This window comes from Platalea leucorodia, assembly GCF_965183815.1.
Source record: "Platalea leucorodia genome assembly, chromosome: 2".
In the NCBI taxonomy this organism is placed as follows: Eukaryota; Metazoa; Chordata; class Aves; order Pelecaniformes; family Threskiornithidae; genus Platalea; species Platalea leucorodia.
In genome coordinates, this window is record NC_138824.1 from 132,273,250 (window position 1) to 132,285,320 (window position 12,071).

General features: G+C 36.9%; 1 protein-coding gene across 1 annotated transcript in view; it reads left to right on the forward strand.

Moving 5' to 3' along the window:
• Positions 1 to 12,071, forward strand: part of SPAG17 (sperm associated antigen 17) — a gene marked incomplete at both ends in the record, with an annotated part of 108,802 nt that overhangs the window by 38,120 nt on the left and 58,611 nt on the right. The window contains 8 exons of the mRNA XM_082336821.1: positions 1,238 to 1,419; positions 4,477 to 4,623; positions 5,343 to 5,424; positions 5,790 to 5,908; positions 6,812 to 6,949; positions 7,032 to 7,145; positions 8,609 to 8,759; positions 10,426 to 10,656. Coding sequence (XP_082192947.1) covers positions 1,238 to 1,419; positions 4,477 to 4,623; positions 5,343 to 5,424; positions 5,790 to 5,908; positions 6,812 to 6,949; positions 7,032 to 7,145; positions 8,609 to 8,759; positions 10,426 to 10,656 — 1,164 coding nt within the window. The remainder of the gene's footprint in view (positions 1 to 1,237; positions 1,420 to 4,476; positions 4,624 to 5,342; positions 5,425 to 5,789; positions 5,909 to 6,811; positions 6,950 to 7,031; positions 7,146 to 8,608; positions 8,760 to 10,425; positions 10,657 to 12,071) is intronic.

Sequence of the window (12,071 nt, forward strand, 5' to 3'; positions counted from 1 at the left end):
CTGTGACTGAGGTGAGCTGTTAGGAGCATAGAACTGTTTAAGATCAAGGCCAATGATCTACCTCCAGAAGTGCTCATAAACTGATGCCCAAGGAAAAGGAAAGGAAGGAAAAGAGTAGTAGGAAAAGCATGTATGAAACTTCTCAATGCATAGATCATCTAGCCACCAGTTATTTTCAAGTCAGGGGATTTTCCTGATCCTGGTGTGTTTTGTCTTTTTAGTAAACCTCAATGGATTTAGTTTGTCTGGTTTTTAAGTACTTGTTCAGTCTCCCCTTGAACTCATGAGAATGTCTTATACCTACAGAATCTTTTGGCAGAGTTTCCAGGTTTTCTACCCAGTTTCTGGAGTCACTTAATGGGAAATATCTTCCAAATCATGATAAAACCATTTCATGAGTTAATTGGCAAACATTTCTGATGGCTGCTACAGGAGGTGCATATAATTTGGAAAACCTTCAGGAGATCAGCATTTTTGGAAAAGTCCACAGGCTCACTGTGTTGTTTTGTTTTAAACCCATGGGGCCACTAAAATTATACAAGTGAGGTATTTGGCCTTCATAGTTAGCTTTTAGAAGTGCCTGAGCACCCATAAGTCCAAATGAAGGCAAGTCATTGCAGGCTTAGTGTCCTTACACCTCTTAAATTAGGCTACAAAAAGTAGGGTTAGTCTTGGATTCCAGAGTGTGATTGTAAGGTTGGCATTAAGAGAGAACTTTTGTTTCCTCTGTAGCTAGATCACCTTTGAAAATGGAGATTACTATGCAGTAAAAATGGAAACCATACAGCTTCTAGGCTTGCTATTCATAGTCATACTGTACCTTAATCTCCTTTTGCCCCAATTTCCACGCCAATAAAATTGTGATAATATGGCTTGCTTACCCTATACTTAAAGAACAGGTTCATCAAGGTAGGTGCTGGCAACTTTGAAAAAGTGCAACCTGGGATTTTTACATTTCCTAGGTTTCAAACATTCACTGCTGCTGTTTAGTTTGGAGGGGAGAGGTAGGGAGGTGGTTCTGGTCTTGGTTTTGTTTTTTTCCTGAAAGAACTACCATGTTTTACTGAAGCTTTATCTTCCTGGAGTTTTTTAATCCCAAAGTTGGGTGTCAGATTTTTGCTGAGACTCTGAGGATGGGAATATTTTAACAGTACTTATGGAAGACTAATATATGATTTGTGCTTTCTGTAAAAGAAAGACATTGTACCATGATTTATCTAATACTTATAAGTTTTAGTTGTAGAAGCAGAGAAAAGAAAGAAAGATGAAGCTATCAAAGACCTGGAAACATTTTGGAAATACCTGGAGCCGGTTCTGAACAGTGGGAAGCATGGATCAAGTCTCTTTGATGTTGCCATACTTCATCACCTAGTTAAGGAGAGTGCCTTTCCCCCTGACTGGTCTGACAGAGAAATGCTGGTCAGTAGACTCTGCTTTCACAATGCATGGTGTGCTTTGGGGTTTGTAACATCTAAGACCAATTTAGAAATGACAGGAATTTTGGCTTAGTCTTCTATGAAACAGAACCGGAGTAGTTAGTATATTTTTAACCTTGAAAAAAAATAATTTCCTAAGTATCCAACAAGTTTATTCAGTATGTATTCACAAGGAGTCCTTTGAATAAAAACACCAGACTTGGAGTTTCTTAATATTGTAGGCCACAGCAGCAGAGTTTTAAAACAGTTTGAGGTATTAAATTTATTCAGCGTTTTTACATAGACCCAATTTGGATCTCATTTGAGAGTCAGATGTCAGTATGAAATAACATAAAAATTATATTTTTGTCCTTGTAACAGCAGGTCTACTTACTGTATCTCAGAACCATCACATAAGAACAAATTAAAATGAATGCAAGAACGCTTTTTGATATAAAATGTTGGTTTTAGCATACCCAGCACCACTTTTTGTCCAACCCAAAACATGCCTCTGGCTTGTTACTCATTATAGTCTGCTGAGTCAGGACTATTTATTACTCATTATAGCCTGCTGAATCAGGACTATTACCAGGCACTGGAAGAGAAAGTGAACCATTAGAAATTTTTTCCAACCTAGGTTCTCAAGTCTAGTGAGGTAAAAGGGTCCGGTATTTTTCAATCCACAATGGTAGCAGTGAAAAATATAAACTGCTAAAGCAAAATAAAGCAACATGCCATAATTTAACGTACTGTATTTGTGGGCTATATTATTTGGGTTAAACGACAGGCTACACCCTCCTAACACTTATAGTGCATTAAATCCTGTACATAAACAATCTGGTGAGCTAGGAAGTACCCTTGATCCTGAAGGGATCAGAACTGAGTTTGGCTAAATCCACAGGGGTTTCCAAGGCATTCACTAAAAATGCCTCAATTGTGGAAACGGGTAGGCTTGCTACTTACAACATTACTTACTAGATCTAATCTTAAAATATGAAGCCTATTTTGGGAAAGAAGTTTTTTTAATCTTGTCTATCTTCCCCATAATCACATCTTATAGGGGACTTGTTGCTACTCGTGAATATCCTGCGAGCAGCTATATTATAACTGAAATAAAAGAAAAATGACCCGTCACTGAAATTGTTCCAGCAGATTGTAGCTGTAGTTTCACATTCTTCTGTATCTCAGAATTCAACAGAGCTCTAAAGAAGTAGAAACATTTGTAAGCTTTTAAAGAAACAGATGGGCAGAATGTAAGTTGTGAAATTGTAGGTGGATAGAGTAAGTCTGCTCTAGTGGGCTTCCTGGAGAGTCTTCAAGTCCTAGCTTGCTGCATCTCTGAAGTCCAAGACATACAGAAGGAAAACTCTTGTGACAAATTGTTAGACATTGATAGAAAAATGATTATTATATACAGCAAGTAATTGTCACTTTCAGATTTCAAATATTTAGAAAGGAAAATATTTTCAAACAGTTTTTTCCTTTACTGAAGAGTCACTAGTTGTTAGAGAACTTTTGACAAGTATCTCTGTCTCTTCTGAGAAGAGGAGAGAGCAAGTAAATTGAATCACAAAACTGTAATTAGACATGTAATATGGCTATACACACAATGTGGCTAAACTTTGCATGTGTCCCATTGGGTAGAGCCAGGTTGTGTTACTTGTAACTTTGTAAAAATTCTTGTTTTGTTTAAAAGATAGTGCATTGAAAACACTCCAATACTTGAACTGAAATTTTCATGTGCCCTGGTGATCTAAGTAATATATGAATGGAAAGTTTTTTTTATACTAACCCATTTTTCAGAAGAGCATCCAATTGAAAAAACAAAGGTACAAGAATATTAACTCTGAAAATTCTCTGAAAACTCTCCCAAATATCTCCTCTGGTCTTCAAATGCTATGAAAACTGAGACAAGTATTCCATAACCGATCAGTGATTTGGGGTGCTTGTTTTGAGGTGCCATAAAGGGGGTCTGAGTTGAAGAAGCAGATGCTTAATACTTCTTAAGGGTCAGTTAATATATTTAGTGCTTAATAACAGCTTCTTTGCCATGTTTCATTTTAGGAAACTTAAAATTGAGAAATCCAATGTTGATAGCCACCTCTTAGAGGCAAACTTCTTAAGACAAGAGACTTCCCCTACTTTCACAAGAGTGAAATAATCACTCAGAAAAGGGCTGTTGACAGACATTGTCTAAAAATTATAATTTCATCTTTTCCACAATGTCTAGGGTGTACAGGGGAAGAATACGTCCATTAAAGCCACTGAAACTGGAGCATGGCATGTGGTCTCAGATAGGGTTTTGGTATTTGTACAAAGGCATTTCACATTTAAAATAGTGGTTGGTGTTATTCTTTTTATTCCTCCCAAGCTTTGGTGAAAGCCACAGTACACCACCTCAAGAACCTTGACTCTTTCCTTGTCAGACTTTTGCAGATACAGCACTCTCCCTTTGGGCGTTGGGCTGGTATGCTGACATTCCTTTGCTTGCACAACTATGGAATTCAGAGTTCCGTACTTGAGGCTTTCTTTGTTTTAAAAGGGCAACAGAAAGAAAGAAAATAATATGAGATGACGTTGATTAGTTGGTTGGTGGTTCTTTTTATTATTTTTTTTGTCCTTCTAGGGCAGGAGAATAGTTGACCTTACAAATACGCTGCAGGTTGATCACCAGTAGAAACATGCACATATGATATAAAACAATTATTTTAAACCACCTCTCCTGTTCCTTCCCATTCAAAAAAATAACCTAAATTCCAGTTGCAAGAGAGCAGAGCTTGAATGGTTACTGTTAAGACAAGTTAGGCTTTATAACAACTAAAGCAATTGGGTGATACTCAGTCCAGACTGTGGTGTGGCAGTGTTTAGGCAAATAAAGGTGAGGAGACCTTGTTTGCTTAGAGTAACTATAAAACATTTTGAATTATGGAGAAAAAAAAATCCCTTGGAGGATTTTTAAACAGTTGTAGATCAGCTAGTTAGAGAGCTAATGACTCATGGCTAAGTTACATGACACTTTTGTATGCAAACTTCATCCTTTGTATCTGATTTTCTGTCGTAGCTTGCATTTGGCGCTGCACTGTTTGAAAGCATTGCTTGTTTAATGTATGACTGCCTGGACTGGAGAAGACAGCATTGTAACTACTTGGAAAACACCAAGTTTATTAATGTGCCTGCATTATGGGAGAGCAAATCAACACAACCACCTGTAACTGAGGCAAGGCTCCTTTGTGCTTTACCATGCTTCTTGTAGAGAATAACTAGTTATAGACTAGAATTGTCTGTCTTTAATTCTGCACTCAAAAATTCACTTTGGACCATCTCTCCACGTGTAATTTTTTGTGAGTGAAATTGGGATTTTTGCCGTCAGATTTTAAACCTAAAAAATGGGAAAAAAACAGCAGAGCACTGGGGAAACAAGAAAGGAAAATTTGAAGTATCATACAGGTGCTGGCATAAAGTACCACAGGTGTAAAAATTACTTAAATAGCTTCAGGTAGCACCTTCTTGTGTCTGGAAAAATCCCTATGCCTCTGTGGAGCTACTATGTCTTGTTGCAGATCTGTGAACTAGCCAGAGGAGGTTATTAGTTCTATCCAAGATCAGTTTCTTTATTTTGTTCACAGTAGACAAAAGCTTAAGTGGGCAGAAGAAAGTGGCTTATAGGACATAAATCAGTGGCAGGGAAAAAATGGGCTTACTCCATTTGTAGCAGTACTACTGAATGCTCATTTAAAGCATTCATAAAACTACATTCTTACTATCTTGTTCCATTCAGTTAGGTGGGATTTGCCTCCCCTAGCACCAGCCATTTAAAAGTTTAGCATCTAGTCTAGGGTAAGTAACCAAAGCTAAATGAAGTTAATTTCTCCCACCTATTTGTGCAATCCTCATTTGTTCCAAGGTTTTTTATTTTTGTTCCTTTAGGTACAACCAGCATCACAGATCACACCTTCAAAGAAAAAAGGGCAAGCAGAAGAAATTCTGCCAGCAGTAATTTTGTCACAGGGTATGTCTCAAGGATTAAAGCACTGGTGTGTAGCTGTTTGCTCTGTTGTACTATTCATTCACCCGACAACACAAATCTTTGAAATTATTTGCACAGTAAGCTGAAGGTGTGATTTGATGTTGTGAGAGTAGTTTCTTGGTGAATACATTGTGAAAATCTCTGGAAACGGCAGTGGTGATAACTAAGTTCTTTAGAAAATCACTTTTCCTATTTGTTCCTCGTCACAGTCAGATTTAAGAGCTTTACAGTAAGGGACTTTGTTAGTCTTTTTTTAAGGAAAATTGGCTGAAGTTTGAACTGGTTGGTAATATAAATGGGCATTTCTGAAGAAATCAGTCTTAATGTTTTATCTCTTATTACAACAGAGGAAGAAGCTTCTGTTTTGGCTGCTTCTGTGGACATGAGGTATTACAATGACTTGCTGAGTCAGATTCCCGAGGAGTACTTTTCTGTACCCTTAATGCTGAACTGTATGTTGGAACAGGTGGGAATATTCTCTTTATAATTCCTGTGGCTAATTTGGCTTAGACCTGGTATAATGAATTGATCAAAGATCAATAAATCCATCTGTTTCAGCCTAAAATAAGAGACTGTGCATGGAGGCACTGACCAAGGAAGTTCAATAGAAAGGAATCACCACTCGAAGTGACTTCTTTGAGTTTCTTTCATGTTGTGCACTTACCCTGTATATACAGTGTTATTCCAAAATTTTTTCAAGACTACAGATCCAATATACGCAAATGAGGAAAAAAGTGTAATTTCTTAGCTAAGTCACTAACAAGTTTTTGTGCCCTGCAGCAATGTTATTGATACTGAACTTTTACTGTTTTACTCAGTATAAAGGTCTTAGGGCAAGCCTAATGCAGAAGTGGCGTGTATCAATGCTAGTGCTAGACAGATCTGACTTTTGTTGGGTTCAGGCACAGTCTACGAGTCAGCAAGGACCCACAGTATGATTTGGAAATCTTCCTTCTTTTAGAAATTTCAGCACAATCTTATTTTTTACTTTTTGCAATTTAGTCTGAAAATAGACTCAGGCAAAAATACTCAAAATAAGGTCCAACACTTGATACACAATTAGTGTTTAATTATCTATGTTCATTAGCAATTCTTAACATTTCAAGTTGGAAATATTTTTCTTCTCATACTTCCAAAAGTGAATAACAGGAGAAAACATTTAATTCCGGTTTCCATAGTCTCTGTTTTGGGCAGGAACTAACATGGAGAATTGCATTTTTACTTCTTGTAGAAAAAAAAATTATGGTTTTCTTTCCTGACAATATTTATGGACGTATGTTTAGCTTATAGTAGGATCTGGTTGGTAGTTTTAATGAAGTTAAGCAGCAGTCATACTGTAATGACAGCTAATGTATATCATGTTTGCCAGGTTATTGCAAGTGAAGAAGACCTTATACCACCTAGTCTGGTGGTGCCAGAGCCCCGGGCGGATGGGCTGCATCATACCGTTGCAGATCATATAGCCTCCATCCTTCCTTCTCTTTCACTTTCTGAGAGTGAAAAAAAGGTTTGTATTGTCTTTTGTTCATTTCCTAAAAGGACAAATAAATCTGATTGTTGGAGTTTAATACATCTTTCTTTTTTAACAGAATCTATATGACTACTTTTCTCCTAAATATAGTGAAAAACAGACTGTCACCCCCGAGTACCCGCTCTTATTTAACTACCATGATACCCTGGCTCAGCGGTTGCACCTGCTGAAGGTATAGTGCTACCTGTCATACAGAAACAGTTCTAAAGTCCACAGGCAGTGAATACTTAATGCGCTGGAAAGGATGGAGTGGTGTTTTTACAAAGCAGAACAGTATAGCCTAGATTTTTCCTGTCGAGATAGATGCACTAACAGATGTGTTTACTGTGCTTAAGAAGCAATGAGTTACTGCTACTGACAGAGAACACGTCACAAACATAAAGCATTATATTGATTTCAGTGATCTGTTTGCATTATTAAGAAGAATGTTTAGCTTTTGGCATATATAAGAGATATTACAGAACTCTGTTGATTTACTGTAGTCAAACACTGATGAAACTGTGGAAAATGAGTTACTAACTTGACAACAGTGATTTAACACATAGACTCGATACATTCTAGATGCAGAGAAGTACCAGAAAAGATACAGAGTTTGTTAGTGAACACAAGAAGTGTGCTCAGGTTGGCTAAATAGTTGGAGCATAGTGTATACCCAGGACATTGCCAAATTCTAACAAAGGCAGAAAGTTTCAGAGACTGCAAGGCTTGGGATTATTTCAAAGTAACAGTTCCCAGACTTTTCTGAACCAAAAAAAACACTATGAATTCCTCAATTTTTTCCAAAGCCAGGGTGTAGTTTTACAGTTAAACTTTGAAAATACTCTGAAGGCAATACAAGTGATAATACAGTTCTAGATTTCATAGCTAAAGTGTATCTGCCTGGCTTCATGAATTACAAATTGTCTATGGAATACTTTGACAACCCTTGATTAAAACAGTGCTCGGAAACAAATTGAGCCTGACACAGTGGTGGTACTCAAGCAGAAGGCAGGACTAAGTAATCACCAAGAGAGGTGCTCTTAGCAGGCATATGCTTGATGTATACGATGTACTTGCTGCAGAGGAAATTCAGGATGTAGCACAATGTTTGAGGAGTGGATACAGGAAAAAGATTTGGAAGATACCATCCCAGACAAAGGTACTGTAAGTGCGTAATACTAAAAAGAGCAAAGCTGAAAGATACCAATAAGTCTCAAAAGGGAAACCCTTAAATATATAGGGATGCTGCAGTCACAGACTGGTCAATGAGTTTACAGACTTCATTACCGTGAGAAGTAGCACAGACCAGCTGAAAGATACGTGGAAGGTACCTTCTGCCTGTCTGAATAGATCAGTACATATTTCTGTATTCCAGAATTGTTGAGTCTAGCTAGCACAGGCAAATATCTTTGAACAAGTGTCTGTTATTATGCTGTCAGTCATTCTTATGTATCTCATTTTTTCTGCCTAAAATATCTGACACAATGATTCAATAACACACTGTAAGCACAGCACATGCTCAAATTTGTGTCCCGGTAACTTAAGCACATGCTTATGTCTTTTGCTATAAAAAGACTTCTTTATTCAAACATAATTTTTAGAAATCCACTGATGTGAAAGTTTACTTTAACTCTGGTACTTTGCGTTTTGTTCCAGGTCCAGGAGAACTTAAATCCAGAAAAGATTGAACGTGAAATGATGGATAAACTGCCTCTTACAGAACTTATCCATTTCGCCTTTCCTTCAGCTGAAAACAACACTAAACGCTTGGCCAGAGTTCACGAGCTCATGCATTATTGTACCAGTGGTAAACTGATGTTCTTTTTCATTGATATACATCTTCAATTTTTTTTTGCTTCTGGTTGATGATCCTATTAAATAGCAGGAATTTTGGGACAAGTTTTTTTTCAGCTGCCTAAAACCTTTGCAGAATTTCCCATTTTCGCATTCTTGCTTATACCTTAGCCTACTATACAAGCTAGGGCTGACTTTAGACCTCAGTTTCATGGTTAATGGGCAAGGCTGTATGAGTATTAAATATTGTGTGACTAAGAGCTGGAAGTATGTTAGAACTCATTTATTTATTTATATTCACAAACATAAAACCACTTACTAAATCTGAGAAAAATAAATAGTTGTACAAATCGCTATTTTGATCCTAGGACGTAGAATGCATTTTGGGAGACACTGACATAATCTGTACACTTACTAATGCCCATTTGGTGGAGGAGCGCATGTATCTTAGGTAGAAGATTTTTATTGGGCAATAATTGGCTTTCAGAATGTATTCTGTGTAAGCTGTTGGTGTTAATAATAAAATGGCTTTTATAATAGTCCCTTGATCAAACCAAGAATCCATTCACTTCAACCATAATCACTTCTGCAGTTACCTTTTCTTGGAGTGTGCATACCACCATGACGTACACTGTGAAACCATCCCAAAGACTGCATAAATACCCTTAGGTAGTTTTGAAAGTTTACGCTGGACTACTAAGAAATATAAACATCCAAATCCCTTTGGTTACATTTATGCCATCATATAAGGCACAGGATTTGAAGGTACTTTCCCAGCTATTCAGTCCTGAAATCCCTTGTGTTGGATTAATTTACACTCACTGCATTGTTTCTAGTTGTTGGTATGTTCATTTGGGACATTAAGCTATTAAGGTATTCTGTATTGCTGTAGCATTTCAGCTGACGGGTATCAAATTTGATGGTCTTCACTGGGCCACACTATACTGCCAAACTCTCCCAGCACTTAGCTTAGCAATGTCTTTGCTTTTATCAAGAAGGTGATTGATTCGAACAGAAGATGAGATATCCAACATTTTCAAGATGTGGGACATGCTTGGCTGTTTAACTACCATAAAGAGAAAACATTTCAAGCTGAAGATACGCTTCATATGATTTGGACGCTGAACTACCTGTCTTAAAATTCAGTCCTTCTCGTGATTATCATTGTTATATGGACACCAATGCATACAACCATAAATAGGATTTATTATTGCCTTTGCACCTTGCATACTTCTGTATAAACTATGTGTAAAATTTTGTCTGAAGAGAAAAAAACATTTGATACTTGATTTGAGAAGCTACAGATAATAACAAAAATTATGATAATGAAGCCTTTTCATGAACTGAAAATAACTAGTTGTTAACTGGTTTGATAAAGTCTACTCAGTATTTTAAAATCAACATCATTTGTATAAAGTTAATGAGCCAAGAGGTATTCAGATGTAGGAAACGCTTCATTTAAGATGGATTAATAGTTAGGCATATCATTTTGCAATTTGGAAGCATTCAACTTTGAATGCAGTGTAAAATGTAGCTCACATAATTTGATCCAATACCATTAAGGAAATCATTGTTGGCTTTTGCGGAGTTGCCAAGAACAATACACTTACATAGTCTTCTATTTATGTTCTGCTGAGCCATAAGGACACTTTCCGTTAATGATTGTAATTCTTTTCTAGAACTTCTAAGTTCGGCTGAAGTAGAAAGAGCCTTCAGAGTGTTTACTTTTGAGAGCCTGAGGCTGACTGGGCTGAGTGACTCTGGTCTCCTGGAGAGCTCTGGATCTATGGTTGGAGGTGATTCTGCAGTGTCTTATATCCCTTGGGATAATCCAGCCCGGTTTGCAAGACAGCTGAGACGACTATTCCTTATGGAAAAGAAGTTTAGTGGGAAATCTCCAAGAGGCTCTGGTAAAAAATTCTCTGTTTACATTACTCCTGAAGAATTTAAATCCACTATTTATTTTACCATATCCTTTGCTATTTCAGGGTTGTGATTTTTCTTACTTGTACAAATCACTGAATTTCGAGTCTTGTATAGTGTGTACATTGAGTATCTGTGTAGGATTACTAGATAAAGACAAAAGTTAGCTATTTTGTATGACAACATTAACGGTTTATTTAAGCAACTCCTTAAAATGACATCTGTAGAAAAGTGTGTACTAGAAAACTGTTATATTGCTTATGACATCAAATATATTTTAGAGACATAAAATACTGAAGACGTGCTTAAACACCTTTCTGAATACAGGCTCTTGTGAGTTATGATGGCAGCCGAGTCTTTACAAACTCAGTAGCAACCGCTGAGTGAAATCAAAAGTGATGTATATGGTTAATTAGATGAGTACTAGTGAATGAGTATTAGGAAGTGGAAAGGATATATAACTTACACATGAGGACTTTAGAAGGTGATATAAAAAGTTGAAAATCAAAAAAAGATGTGCCATATGTTGTAATTACACATGCATACATACTTTTTCCTATAAATTTTTTTCTTCATTTGCAGTCTGTGCAATTAGTAAATCTTTAGCAAGTTACTGTGTCACATTTGAACCATTATAACTATCTCATTCATATTAGAATGGGAACATTTTGGATAGAAGGATCAGAGATGGAGATCTCTTGTAGACAATGCAGAGTGAATTTTCTGCAAGTTCTACATCTTCTCCTTCTGCAGATTGTAACATAAAGAAAAGCTGTTGGCCTGAAGCAGTGTTGGAGCAGTTCTGGCCAAGAAGCAACATTAAAAACAAGACGTTATTTTTCTGGGATGTGAGAAAAATAGACATTAGGTCAGTTTAAGTTGCTATACCTTTAGATTTGTGATGTTGCCCGTGCTTTCCTAATATAGATGCCTAGGCAACTAGCTTAGATGGCATCCTTTGCTTAGAAGGTTGGAGCAGGCCAAATGAATCCCGCTTATCTGCCTCTTCCGAATTTTGGGAACGCTTTTTGGGTGTTAGTTTTACTTTTATGCTAGTCACAATACTAAATATTGCAGTTACAAACGTAGCCTCTAACATTTCATCACTTCTGCAACACTAAAGCAAATACCAGGAAGAGAAAACTTTTGCTTTCAGATTTCTTAAATCTTCTAGAGGCAGTCAGTAAACAGGTCTGATTTCCTAGAGAAGCAGAGCCAGATACATGTCTGGAGGCTGAGCTGGTTATGAGCTGCTTACGAACAAATACTCTCCAGAGTATTTTCTCCCAGGAAGAGTATTTTTCTTGTACGTGTGAATTTTGATCAAATATTAGCGACCTCTGCCCTAACTCTGGGCATAAATAATTCTATTAAAAGGAAATTATTTCAAAAAATTACGAGA